Source organism: Accipiter gentilis, chromosome Z (assembly GCF_929443795.1).
Source record: "Accipiter gentilis chromosome Z, bAccGen1.1, whole genome shotgun sequence".
Taxonomy (NCBI): Eukaryota; Metazoa; Chordata; class Aves; order Accipitriformes; family Accipitridae; genus Astur; species Astur gentilis.
Window position 1 is genome coordinate 60,816,508 of NC_064919.1, and position 14,767 is coordinate 60,831,274.

At 39.7% G+C, this 14,767-nt stretch overlaps 1 protein-coding gene across 4 annotated transcripts in view; it reads right to left on the reverse strand.

Annotated features, from left to right (window-relative positions):
- Nucleotides 1-3,004: 3,004 nt before the first annotated feature.
- Nucleotides 3,005-14,767, reverse strand: part of FAM169A (family with sequence similarity 169 member A) — a 44,741-nt gene continuing 32,978 nt past the window's right edge. For 2 of the 4 annotated variants that reach the window (XM_049796022.1, XM_049796021.1), the window contains exons 9-13: nucleotides 12,453-12,507; nucleotides 11,969-12,107; nucleotides 9,693-9,846; nucleotides 8,631-8,837; nucleotides 3,005-6,820 (exon numbers count right to left, since the gene is read on the reverse strand). In XM_049796022.1, coding sequence (XP_049651979.1) covers nucleotides 6,281-6,820; nucleotides 8,631-8,837; nucleotides 9,693-9,846; nucleotides 11,969-12,107; nucleotides 12,453-12,507 — 1,095 coding nt within the window. In that variant the 3' untranslated portion in view covers nucleotides 3,005-6,280. The remainder of the gene's footprint in view (nucleotides 6,821-8,630; nucleotides 8,838-9,692; nucleotides 9,847-11,968; nucleotides 12,108-12,452; nucleotides 12,508-14,767) is intronic. The other 2 variants (XM_049796023.1, XM_049796024.1) reach the window with 2 other exon arrangements.

Genomic DNA, 14,767 nt, shown 5'->3' on the forward strand with positions numbered 1-14,767 from the left:
CCACTGAAAGGACCCACGCTGGAGCAGTTCGTGAAGAACTGCAGCCTGTGGGAAGGAACCACATTGGAGAAGTTTGTGCAGGACTGTCTCCTGTGGGAGGGAGCCCACACTGAAGCAGGGGAAGAGTGTGAGGAGTCCTGCCCCTGAGGAGGATGAGGCAGCAGAAAGAGCTGTGTGATGAACTGACCATAAACCCCACTCCCTGTCCCCCTGCACCACTGGGGGAGTAAGTAGAGAATCCGGGAGTGAAGTTGTGCCCAGGAAGAAGGGAAGGTGTTTTGAGATTTGGTTTTATTTCTCATTACCCTACTCTGGTTGATTGGTAATAAATTAATTTTCCCCAAGCTGAGTCTGTTTTGCCCATGATGGTAATTGTTGAGTGATGTCTCCTGTCCTTATCTCAACCCACAGGCCTTTTGTTATATTTTCTCTCCCCTATCCACCTGAGGAGGAGGAGTGATAGAACAGCTTTGGTGGTCATCTGGCATTCAGCCAGCGTCATTGTTTTGCATTAACAAAAGTTTAAGGCTAGAGGTGTTCACACATGCAATAAGCAGATTAAATAGCAGATTATAGAGTCACAGAGTAGTTAAGGTTGGTGTGGAATGATTGCTGGAGGTGACTTATCAATATGATACCCCACCCCCACACTGCCCCTGCAAGGGAAGGTGAACCTCCAGGGTGGAATGCGGTAGACACATAAAGAATCAGTTCTGTGGTAGTTCCCTGAACAACATAACCTGCAACTTCAGATGTTAGCAACACCAGAGGAGCTTGGTGTGCTGACTCTGAAACGTAACACAGAGGGTGGAGGAGAGTAGAGACGCCGCAGCCAGGCTCCATGATTGCAGGGATAGGGAACTGAACAATACGAACAAGAACAGTTGGTCCCTGCCTTGAATCCACTGAAGCAAGGAGGTAAAATCATGGGGGTTCTGTCGACCTAATGCCCTATTGCTGATTTATATCACATGTGCTCCATTCTGGGGTACAATGTGCAACACCATGTCCTTTAGGTGAACTTTGCTCATTATAATACCAAAACACATCTCCATCGCAAAAGCTTCACACCTCCTAAAGGTGCAACCACCCCCCCATGGAACATGCACTCTGAATTTTTTCTAGCATATACCTTTAAAAGCAAAGCAAGAGAACTTTATACCAATCAAAGTAAAGGTATGTATGACTACAGTCAGTCAAGCTCCACCTAAAAGGAAAAAATAGGCTAAAAAGACCCCAAAAGAGGAAGACTGTTAGGGAAGATACCATCACAGACAAGTTGGGAGGACAGCGCAGACTTCTGAGATCAGTCAACAGGCTGAACCTCTCTTCCCCGCTACAGGGATGCCTAGTGGGTGACAGTCAAATACTGGGCTGTACCAAGTGCTTCCCTGAGAAACTCAGAATTCTTTAGAGCTCTTTTCTTTCATAATTTAATGCACGTGTAGTCAACTGTATTATCATTTGCATATGCTTTGCAGACTGTATTTATCACCAGCAATCCAAAAGAACCTGTTGCTTTAATATAAACTGCACTGCTCATTAACCTCGTCATGATAGTTCATTAATACAACCAAACTCCCTAAATCTGGTAATTCTCATGTGTTGAATGCAGCTAAGCTGAGAGTGCAGTGTGCTACAAGTGCATCTGTCATCATGATGCAACCAGACTTATAGCGCTGAATTGGACATTACTCAAACTAAACCTAGCTGCCCCCAGCCCCTCTGACATCTGAGGATAAGCTGCAATGCAAGAAGTTTATTTTCTGCCGAATTCCTTTACCCTTTAATACAACAGTTGGAAGGGACCTCTTGATACTGTGCAGTGCAGGCCGCTTGCTTAAAGCGGCCAACTACAGCAGGTGTCCAAGGGCCACATCATCAGGTTTTGAGTATCTCCAAGGATGGAGACTCCACCACCTCTCAGAGTAGTCAAACATTGGAACAGGTTGCTCAGAGTTTAAAAAGTTTTACATTTAAATAGAATTTCCTATATTCCAGTTTGTGCCCACTGCCTCTTGTCCTGTCACTGGGCACCACTGAGAAGAGTCTTGCTTCATCTTCTTTATACCTCCCCACCCCACCCCCCGGTAAATACACAAGGTAAGATCCTCCCAAGCTTTCTCTTCTCCAGGCTGAAGAATTGCAGCTCTCAGCCTCTTGTATGACAGATGCTCCAATCCCTTAATCATCTTCATGACCAGCTCATGTTCCAGATCTGGAACTCTGGCCAGGAAGTCAAGCTAGCTGGTTTTGTACCAGCTTTCTAACTTCTCTTACACTATATGATAGAGGCAGTACTTTAAGTCTTCTCCTCTCACAGGCTATTTTCTTAGTTTAACATATTGCCCTAGTCTAGGTTTAGTAACTTACTATGATTTTTACTTCTTTGTGGAAAGACAAGTGATTTGAAACTCAGAGAGGGTCACAAGCCAGTAAGTCATTGCTTGGAGAGAACTCATTTTGTCAGAACAGATAAGCCTCTGTTTACTTTGTTGTTGCTTTACCCTTTACTGCACATTAACAACAGAGTACTTTAATTTTCTACAGCTGTGTCAAGAACATTACTACATTTTGTGCTATAAATATGACTCGTTGGCTGAATAATGCAATTGTTGCACTTAAGACATTTTAATGTACCACACTAGGGAGTGTGTTACAGCATTTCTAGTTGGCTTGTCTATAACAAACTATGTTAATAACTGCTAAGTTTATAGCAACTATGTAAGATGATGTAAAGAGCAGAATGCATGCTGTAACATTCAGAACAGCCTATTCTACAGCTTTTTTCATAAAAGTCTCAGTGCATCAGCTAATTAAGTACAGGAAATTGTTTTAATCAATAGGCAATTTTTCAATGAATAATCTTTGAGCTTTTAAAGCTCCTTGGTAACAGACAGACTGTAAAATGTTTGTTCTAGTGAACTGAACCACTTTAAAACATGCCTCCTGTACAGCAGAAAGGACTCAAATACTAAAAACCAAGAATAAACCCCCCACAAAATATAAGTTTAATTACTACTTCAGAACATTCAAAAAGAGCTAAAACAGTACTAAAAAAAAGGAAAAACTAACACTGTAACAAGACTTCAGTATAGTACTCCAGAATAGCAATGCATCTTTCATCAGAATTATAAACGGGGTATCACTAGTTTAGAAAACATCCAACACCTATATTTATTTTCACAAATGTGAAGTGTATGCTATTGGAAATAAAATGTTAGAATGGTCACTTAAAAGCAGCAAAGCTGAACTTATGCCTATTTGTTGCTATGTTTAACTTGGTAGCATTGATGACATTGTAAATGATCAGTTTGGTTACTGACATCTACAACTGCAATGTTATAAAAGCAGCAACAAACCAAGGTTAGACATTTCAAATGAGTTAAACACACTTCTGAAATAAGACACATATACATTTTTATGTAAGGGGCTATGAAACATGAGAACAGCAAACAAGAATTCTGCATGAAATGAAAATAGACCAAAAGAGAATGTGGGAGAAACAAAGCAAATCATGTTAAAAATTAATAAGCAGTACAAGAAAGACACTTGAACAAATGTTGGATTCAAATACAAAACCATTTACCATTGAAGTGCAAAGCTGAAGTCACAAATTAATGTTCTTTAAGCTCTATTCCTAGACTAAATAAAGCTCAAAATAATACTGCTTGCTTCCACTGCACACATCTAGTAGTTCCACAGCATGTTGTAATAGCAGTTGGTACAAACTTGTATAAAGTTGATGTTTTAATCATTAGTTGCTGGTGCAGTAAGACCTTAAAAATTCTTTAAGAGTTAGATGGTAATAAGACAGACAGTTAACAGACCAAAAAAAATTTGTCCAAGCCTAAAACCTGCTGGTTTTCCTAAGGTAAAACACTGCAGTCAATACAGTTGTCAGATATGTTCCCTTGCATTAACGTAACAGAAGGTATAGACTATTAAAACTACTGTTCCAATGGGATAATCACTACAGCAATGAAAACTATTATTTAAAGTCAGTATTTTGATTTTGCTATTCCATATTTACTGCAAGATGATTGATGCCAAAGAAGTTGTTACAGAAATAAACCGTGCCCTTTAGTTCAAAGTACTGCTGCAATCACAATTAGAGCAATGTCTAGTTTTCAAGACTGTACTGGTTATCAGAATTGCTAATTGCACCCCAACTGCTCACATTCTGTACGTTAACAGTCTGGCCATCAGCTACTATCTCAGGTACCCCAGATTTACAGAGGTCTCAAGAGTATACTTAAAGATGCAAATTTAAGTTCAGTATTTAAAACTGACTCACTGAAATAAGATCAGAAATCTGGCTGTTCTCAGTAGAAACCAAGACTGACCTAATCTAATAATCCTGTTGCAATATTTACATATTTGATATGCAAATGTCTTAAAGATACTAATCGAAATCAGTTCCAACTTAGCCATGAAAAGTGGTGAGTGGCCAGGTGAGTGGCATTACCTTCTCACAAACACTGTTTTCTGACCTCACAGGGAATATGAGCAATAAACAAATGTATCAAAAATCCACCTAGAAGTAATTGAAATAACTGGTACTCACTTTTCATAAGCAAAAGAATCCTTAACTTTTTTGAAAGTCGATACATTTGTATCAATTGAAGTATTCAGCAGATTAATCTTTAGTAAAGCTTGCTCTAAAAGTGGAGTCACGATATACTGTATACAACCATGCTTTAAGCCACCAGCCCTCACAAATCCCAAATTCTTAGCAATGTAATAGATGTGTTTTCTAGCCACTCTTTTTTTAACACAATAAATCTTACCACTAGAAGAGAAGCCATACAGAAGATAGCAGTTTTGTTTCATGTGCTTTATAGAAAATGCTTGATTAGTTTTAGAAATGCTTAAGGTTCACTTGAATATGTTTACAAACAATCAAAGATCTTGAACATTTATCAGACAGGTACTCCTTATGAACCCCATGAATGTACATTGATAGGAAGTTACAGCTACGTGCAACAGTTCAAGAAACCCAGATTTAACTCAGTAATCCCATGCACCCTGAATTTAAAGTTTATGTAACACACTCTTCTTAAGAACTGCCTTTTTTTTCTCTATAAACTGCTCAACAGATTAAAAAGAAACATGGTACTTCATCAGCTGAAGGAAGTAGTATGAATGTAACTTATACAGTTAAAATACCTTGTAAATACAGTTAAATTGTATAAGCATAAAATCCAAAACCACATTCGCACATTAGCTTCGTAGAGAGATAAAAGCTAAGACAGCATTGCAACTATTCAAGTGAACCTTGTACTCAGAAGTCCTGAACAGCAATTTCTAGATACCTCTATTTTTGAGACATTGTGGGAGACCAGTTCACTCATCTTAGAAAAGGCATATAGCAGGACAAATAGTGGCATGATTTCCTCTTCCCAGAATCACTGTTCTTATTCCTGAGTTTTTAACCCACTGCAAGAAGAGCTTCATTTATTGAAAGAAACACATAGCTAACTAAGGAGTAACCAATTGTATGTGTGACAAATTATGTCTATGTACTGGAATCTATATTGCATACACTCCAGAAAAATTTATGCTTCCAGAGATGCTCACTTTGGAAGCTACACATAGTTTACTGTGTAGGCATGTCAATCTTCATCTAAAGAATTTTACTATCAGAGTGCGCTATGGCAGGTACTGCACTGACCATGTTTCTACTGACTCAGCTGTTTCAAGTTATTCTCATGAGAAACAGATGCTGCTTACATTGTTTTGATCTAATGAGTTATACCTTCTTGTGTATTTTGAGACCCAGAATTAGAGTCTTTTAATCTCATCTGAGAAAAATCTATGGGAAGGGAACAAGAAGCAAGGAAGGATTTTTCTCATTCTGCTTCTCTCCAGAGTAGAGAACACAAAGTTACAAAAAAAAGCTAGATTGATATCTGGCCTCATGGAAGTCTATGGGAATTTAAGAGACATTGACAGGGCCAGGATTTCACACTGCATTTTAATTCCATGACTGCCACCTCAAATATGCAAACTGTTCCCTTTGCTAGCACAACTATCTTTATTCAGCATGTATCCTTTATAAAAGGAGGAGACTGGCTGTTTATTTTTATACTCCGATGAAGCTCAATGTCTAGTTAAAAATTTAAGAAAACTTGAGGAAAGGTGATGAATCCCAAGACAAAATCCAACCCACAATTTTAAACACATGTCCCCTGTCCCACATGGTTTTAGTTACACCCTAGTGTTTTACAAAATAATAGCTTTCTTATAAATAGAAGAATTAACAATCAATATTTAATTTTTAAGCTGGCTTTCCTTTTTTCTTGGGTGGACCTTTGTAGCCTTTGGCCTTTCTTCGCAAGTTTCTCCGATCTACAACTGGTACCTCAATTTCTGCTTCCTCAGAGCTGCTGTCAGCTCGTTCTGCTGCTGTTTGCATGTACTGCTCCATCTGCTCAGCAGACTCTTCTGAGTGCTCTTCCAACTGGTTCTTCTGTCCTTCTTGTCCAGAAGGCTGCTGAAAAGAAACACCTTCAAGTTCAACCACTATCAAAGAGCTCTGACCCAAAGCAACAGAGGCCTCCTGTGAGTTGTGCCCTGCTTCCTCATTTTGACCTTCCAGTGAGGAAGCTGTTTTGGGCAATACGTTTTCAGAAACAGATTGTTCTGCTGCTTCAGTTACCATAGAGTTGGTCAGGCCATTGTCAGAGGGCTCGTCCTTCGATACCGAAGCAGCTGTATTTTCAATGATGGTCTTTTCAGATTCCTGCTCTTCTTCAGTGTCCTCCTCCACTAATGTACTTTCTTCAGTCAGCACTTCTGAATCACTTGCATTTAAAACCTGCAGGGCGAGGGGAAGGGTGCCAAAACAACCAAAAGGACAATAAATAGAAGATCAAAGAGGCTGAACAAGTACTGCCCCTAGCTCGCAACCTCGGAGGGTATTTTGGCATTCAGCAGTTTTTAATACATGTACAATGAACAAGCCAGTCTTTTCCTCCTTTTTGCACGAGGCTATTTTGTGAACTGCGTTTGATACCCAGAGTTGTGCTCCTATTTTCAAATAGAAATTATTCAGAGGATTATTCAGGTACAGTAAAAACATTCTCACATTAATCCCAGGGAAAATAAGTAACATTTTATTTTAGACATATACAGTTATCATTCTGATAGCATATAACGATCTGCTTTTGCACTATAAACAAGAACCAGTAAGATCTGTGTTCGAAAAGGGTATTTTACCCTTGCTTGTACACTTCAAGACAGAATTACTAGATGTGTTTGTTTTGGCTGGGATAATTTTCTTCACAGTAGCTAGTATGGGGCTAGGTTTTGGATTTGTTCTGGGAACAGTGTTGATAACACAGGGATGTTTTAATTATTGCCAAGCAAAGCTTACACAGAGTCAAGGCCTTTTCTGCTTCTCATACCACCCCACCAGCGAGGAGGCTGGGGGGGGCACAAGAAGTTAGGAGGGGACATAGCTGGGACATCTGACCCGAACTGACCAAAGGGATATTCCAGACCATATGACATCATGCTCAGCATATACAGCTGGGGGAAAGAGAAAGGGGGGACATTTGGAGTGATGGCATTTGTCTTCCCAAGTAACCATTACGCATGATGGAGCCCTGCTTTTCTGGAGATGGCTGAACACCTGCCTGGCTGATGGGAAGTGGTGAATGAATTCCTTGTTTCGCTTTCCTTGCGTGCACAGCTTTTGCTTTACCTACTAAACTGTCTTTATCTCAACACATGAGTTTTCTTGCTTTTACTCTTCACATTCTCTCTGCCATCCCACTGAGGGGGAGTGAGCGAGTGGCTGTGTGGTGTTGTCGTGGTTTCAGCCCAGCCGGTAACAAAGGACCACGCAGCCGCTCGCTCGCTCACTCCTCCTGCCCCCCTCTGGTGGGATGGGGAGGAGAATCGGAGGAGAGAAAATTAAAAAACCCCTGGAACCTCGAGGGTTGAGGTAAAGACAGTTTACTGGGACAACACAAAAAAAAGGCTACAACAACAACAACAGTACTAATGAAAGAGTATACAAAAAGTGATGCACAGTGCAACTGCTCACCACCCGGAACCTGACACTTTGCCACTTCCCCCACTGAAAGCTGAGAGAGGACACCCCCCACCCCCAGCCCGCTCCCCATTTATATACTGAGCATGATGTCACATGGTATGGAATAGCTCCTTGGCTAGTTCAGGTCAGCTGCCCCAGCTATGCCCCCACCTCCCAGGTTCCTGTAAAAATTAACTATCCCAGCTGAACCCAGGACAGGTGTTTAGCTGCCTACTGGGGTTAAACCATGACACTAGACAAAATAAGGATGTGGCTTTTCACTCATAACCAACTAATATTTTAGCGAGAAAGAGCCGTTTCATTACTGCCAAGGCAAACTGGAGCGATGTATCTTTATTTCTGGTATTACATGCATCTATGCCCCACTTCTGCATATTAGAACAGAAACACTAGTATATTCTGTTTATGGATTTACATCATCTGATGTAATAATTGCTTCTCCCATGAATTTCATATGACAGTAGGGGCTACTTTCTATCTGTTACTTAACAAAAGAAAAAACAGCAAGATATGTACACTCTAAAGGAAAAATGACTTCACTTTCACTTCTTTTTTTCAATTCTCTCACCTCCTCTGATACAGTGTGTTCTGAAGGTTTTGCCAGAGACTCAAGGATTAATGGAACAAACAGCGCTAAGGGTTCTTCTCCTTGACTTTCAGACTGCAATTTTGATTCACCACTTGAAACTTCATTTGCTGGTTCCTCTTCAGCCATACGTGAGGTCTTACCAGTTTCTTCTGTTACCTCACCATTAAAAGGTTCTGATGGGGATTCCTAAAAATCACATTGCTAAGTCAAGATTATGCTCAGCCGTTGTTCCTCAACACTAGTGGGTGTATCTGTGATCTAAGTTTGCAGCTTAATGTGAGAAGCAGATAGCTCAGGTACCTAGAAATGTGTACTAAGAAGGTAGAGCTTAGTGCAGAGGAGTTAACTTGACCAGCATATTAGCTTGGTGTTGTCACCTGCACTAAATTTCTGGCCATAGCTTACACTGTGAGGAGCCAAGCCAAGCAGTGTTTATGCATCTCACAAGCATACATGCTGCAGTCATTCCTTGAACCCAACATAGTGTAAGATCCACTTTCTCACGAATCAGTAAGAACATAAAACTCTGGAGGCATCACTAGGCACAAAGGGTACTCACAGATTTAAATTCAAGCTGTTAATTTGTAGATAAAAGTTGGATTTAAACATCAAAGCAGGCAAGCTTGACGTGGAGAAGTAAAAAAGGCCAACAATAGTCACTGAAGCATACCAGCTACTGGCTTCTTCAAAGAAAGGTTGTTTTTTTAAATTAGAGATACTGAGTCAGATCTTGACCTTACTCCAGTTCACCAGAATATTTGAGTAGAAGAAATCAATTAAGAAAATTAGGTTGGTACACAAGCTAAAAATTCACCTTACTGAAGATCCTGTGAACTCTATTGTTCAAAATAAGTATAATGGAATATTCCCTGACACTAATTCTATACTAGCCTTAGCTTCTCAGATATACTTCTCAATGAAGCATCAGTACAAAAATCAGAGAGTTGATAGTCACATGGATCAAGGCAGCAAGGACCATATTTAACAGAAACTGTAGTTGTATTCAAAACTTATCTGCTATTGCTGTCACATCCAGCTCACCTCCTTCTCACTTGTTTTCTCAGGCAGCGATACATGTAGCTCTTCTGACACAGACTGGCCCTCAACTTCAGTAATCACTTCCTCACCCTCAGTGTCCTCCTCAGATAATTCCAAATCTTCAGAGCTTTCAGGTGTGTGGGCAGGAAGTTCCAGCCTGCAGCAGGTATTAACACATATCCTTTAATCTTTTAGATTCATACATAAGTTTGGTGATCTCAGCAGGGAAATTCTTCATGACCAATTATAAAGTACTGCATCACATGCTTGCCATAGGAAATAAGAATCCAGAATACTAAATACATCTAAAAACGGCTAACGTGTCATTAGGAAAAAAAATCAACTAGGAAAAATTGTTTTGGCAATTATAACATGAAGACATCTATCTCACTTCTATTTTATGGGAATAGAAGTCAAATTTGTTTGTTATTTTAAATTTAGAAAGCAGTAGTCATTATACATTTGGAAGCCAGAAAGGAAACAACTTCTCTCACTTCCACTGTAGAAACAGTTTAAAATTATGGAGTTATAAAAGCAAATATGTTTGTATAATTGTTGAATATACATATATTAAAGACCATGACTGGAAAAGAATTCAAGGCTGAAGAAGATTCAATCAGCTAGAGATTAAATTAGCAAACAGCTGAAGATGAAGCTCTGATGCATCTGATGGATAGCAAAACTATCTCAAACATTCAGTTCTTACTTTTGAGATAAAAAAATTAGACGAACTGGAAGTATTACATACAAGCAAAGAAAAAAGTACATGCAATAGATATGTAAGAGGCTGCTTGACAATCTCATAGTAAAGGCAGTATTGGAAGGTTTTATCCCAAGTGCCAGTCTTGAGATGAAGGCACTCCACAGGACAAAGTCCCTGCCAGAAGACCCTGCTGCGTTTGCTAATGTGTGTGGAAGGAGAGAACCAAGTTGATATCCTGCCCTGTTGCCATCAGGATCCCCCTTAGCTCTGCTCACAAACACCATGTTACACATCTTGTTCAAAGGAGCAGTGGCAACTTGTTGACTTCATTTTCCAAGGCCCAAAATACTGACATTCCATAATAGGCTAGTCCTCTCGCATACCAACTAGCCAATTATTAGTTGCAATAGGTCAAAGAATTTCTCAATCTGTGACACTATCAAACCATGCCATTTGTCCTGTATGAATCAGCTTAAGGCAGCACAGTGACAGTGCAGGACAGCAGTGCTATATCTCTGTAGATCCACAGAGCAACTTAAACACAAAAATTAGTCTGTATCTAGCTGAAGACCTCAGCTTCACATTAAAAAAACCACAAAACAAAACACAAAAACCCAAACACCTAATTTTGTTTAAAGAAACCTAGTGGAACAAGTTTGAGGGTTTTCCTAGAAAATAATCAGGTTATCTTCAGTTCTTCAGAAGATGTTTTTGAGGTTGCAGTGGGGGTTTTTTTGAAGAGAATGAGAGAGGGAGAGACAGACATGGGCAGTCAGTGTGTGTCTATGAGCATACATATACTCACACAGAGGAAGGGGAAGGAAGAAGCTGGTTATTTATTTATTTTAAATAACCACAGTTCTGCTTTCTGGATGGAAGCCAGTGCAAATTAGTACTTCAGGCCCTGTCTTGTATGACTTACAGCACACAAGTGGTACAATTCTTCACATCTCCATTTGACAATTATTACACAGGATAGCATCCTTTAAACCAAAGATGACTATTTTTTTTCCAGGATGTAAGTTTAGATATGATGGTTTTAAATTAGAATTAGTCTAAACAAAGGGCTTTACTTTGAAGCTGGGTGGCTCTCTATAACTCTTTTGTTATTAAGTGACAAGTAAGAACCAGCTCCCAAACTATAAACAGTCAAGACTTTATTTTACTGCAATATGCCACCATAAAAAGAGGTCAGGAAGGGACACCTCTCCAAAGATCACACATAGCATTGTGGATACATGTCCAGTTATATTATCGCAAGAAACTATGCTGTATGAATACAGATGTTTTCACCTTCATGCAGACTTAGTTATAACAGAAGACCCTCAGCCCTCGCTGTTTTGTTACTGTTACTCCCAGTATCTACCAAGTTTTCAGAGATGCTACATTTTGGTGCAATCCCTCCTCAGGCGATGTCTCTATTTTCTCACATCAGGCTTTACTTTTAGTAATTTTAAAATCAAGCATGTAGAAAGAAAGAAGTAGCAGCAGCACAAGTAACACTGTGAGACACTGTTATAGTTTGTGACTGTCCGAGCAACAAAACAAGAAATCAGTAAAATATGGGCTCCTCTACCTGCTTTCTGACCCATGAAGAATGTTTTCCTCAACTCCTTGGGAAGTTTCAGGTTCAGGTTCCCGGCTACGTCTTCCTACCTTGGGACGTTTTAGATGACTGCTTAGTACTCGAAGGGCAAGAGGAGCTGTGTTAAGGCCTTAGGAAAAAAGCAAAAAGACCAAAATAGACTGCATTTGTTCACTTGCACTTAAGATCTGCATGTAATTTTTCCCCCTAATATGTCATTAAAGAAACTGAGTGCAAGTAAAACAGCATTCATTGTGGTACTTTTTCTGAATACATATGCATAACAAGTTTACCAAGACTCCTAACAATTTTATCCAAAGTCATCTGAAAGATTTATGAGTTGAACCTCAGCACCTTAGAGGAAGGCATGTTTTTATATACTTTGCAGATGAATACACTGAGATTGAAAGCGGTAAAAGAGCCTGCAAATGTAATCCACAGTAGTCACAATACTGATAATCAGTGCTATTTTTACCTTCAGATGTGCTTGGATGGACATCCATTGATTCTTTACCTTTTTGAGAGTCAGCCTGTGAAGCAAAAGCAAAGCCAACGTTATTTCAAAAACTTCTGAACTGATTGAAATACCCTCATCTCCCTGTCTGGGGTTGCATCCTTCTAAAGCACTATTCCATAGTAATGATCCTACGGAAGAGCAGCTACAAGCATTCTTAATTAAGATACTTACATACATGCGTCTTATCTCTCAAAAGATTTTTTTTAACTATCTTTATTACAAGAATGAATATTTATATCTGCATTTTACTTCTGGCCTCAACATAGAAGACAAGACTTGAAAGTAACCTGTCTTTATGAATAACCCTATCAAGACTTTTTCCTAACCATTCCATTTATAACAGGTATCCACATAATTAAATGCTAGAAGTCTTTTTTTGTTTCCCCTTTCTGTATAAACCCAAGGGACTGCACTACAGTAGCTGAAAAAATTTAACAGGAAAGTTTTATTTTTATATTTGTATTCTGTTTTGTAGTCTTATTTTTATCATGGCATGCAACAAAATATGGTAGCCCATGCAAAAAAAAGAGATCAGACAAAAACCAGAACTTGGTGATTCAGCAGTAATACAGGTTACATGCTGTCGTGGTTTAACACCAGCCAGCAACAAAGCACCACACAGCCACTCAACTCACTCCCCCCTCATCCAGTGGGATGGGGGAAAAAATTTGGAAAAGTAGTAAAACTCGTGGGTTGAGATAAGAACGGTTTAATAGAACAGAAAAGAAGAAACTAATAATGATAATGATAACACTAATAAAATGACAACAGTAGTAATAAAAGGATTGGAATGTACAAATGATGCGCAGGGCAATTGCTCACCACCTGCTGACCGATACCCAGCTAGACCCCGAGCAGCGATTCCCCACCCCCACTCCCCCCAGTTTCTATACTGGATGGGACATCACACAGTATGGAATACACCATTGGCCAGTTTGGGTCAGGTGCCCTGGTTGTGTCCTGTGCCAACTTCTTGTGCCCCTCCAGCTTTCTCGCTGGCTGGGCATGAGAAGCTGAAAAATCCTTGACTATAGTCTAAACACCACTGAGCAACAACTGAAAACATCAGTGTTATCAACATTCTTCACATACTGAACTCGAAACATAGCACTGTACCAGCTACTAGGAAGACAGTTAACTCTATCCCAGCTGATACCAGGACACATGCACAGTCAGCACAAGAGGCTGCTTACATCAGAGTTCCCTCTCCCTAGAGCTCTTTTGCCTCTTGCTCTTCCCCACCATCCCAGTATTTCCATTTTTTCTGCAAGTTAGCTGAAGAGTCAGTGGTAAAGCACATGATAATCTGAAGTGGGTAGAAGCTGTACACATTATAATAAAGTTATGCACATTGCTTGCTCTTAGCTGCTGGAAGTAATCTAGAACTGGCAATAACCAGCATCCAGGTGTTCTGCCACCTTTCAAGCCTCACTTCCAGTACCACCCAAGACGACCAGCAAAAAGTGGCAGTACTTACATTCTGCTGCTTGAAATAGTTTCAAATGACTTTTAAATAGATGAGAACTTGTAGACTAATGACAAATTATTCTAGCATCAAAATACACCAAATAGGGAGTGAAAGGTGAAAATGAAAGTTAGGGAAAGTTTCTTCCTGGTTTGGGGGAAGTTGAGATATTTTTTGTTTGGTGGCCAGTTTTCAAAGCTTTGCAGAACTGCTTATAGATAGTGCAAGTGCCAAGGAGAGAGCTGCTGGCAATTCTACCAAGCTATGAGGAGCTGAAGCACTTTGGTATCTACCATCTTCCTCTTCTGGAAAAAGGCAAGAGACAAGGCTTGAGTTCTTAACTCACAGCAACAAAAATTCTAAGAACTACTATCCCTCTGCTATCTTCTCCAAGTATATCCATATAGCTCTGCAACCAAAACATTCATTCTTTAGATCATTTTGCTGATATGACCATTATTGGAATGTGAATCTAGAACTCAGTGATGATGCTGAAGACACTGTTACAAACGAAAGACAACTAGAAGTCGTTGCTTCTGGTCACTTAGAGACTAAACACATCACTGCTTTGCTGTCAGTTTTGCTTTGGGAAACACTAATTTTCTCAACTGGGAAAAGGGAGATTTGACTTACATTACAAATCTAAAGTTTGGATATTAATAGCTAAGAGTATCGATTCAGCCAATATTTCCCGTTTTTAATTAAAAGTATTGACTTCTATGAGAGCATGGTCATGTCAATACTACAGACAGTCCTGAAAGCACACAAATCCATGCTCACTGTATTTGGAGCTCAGTTACTCTCAAGC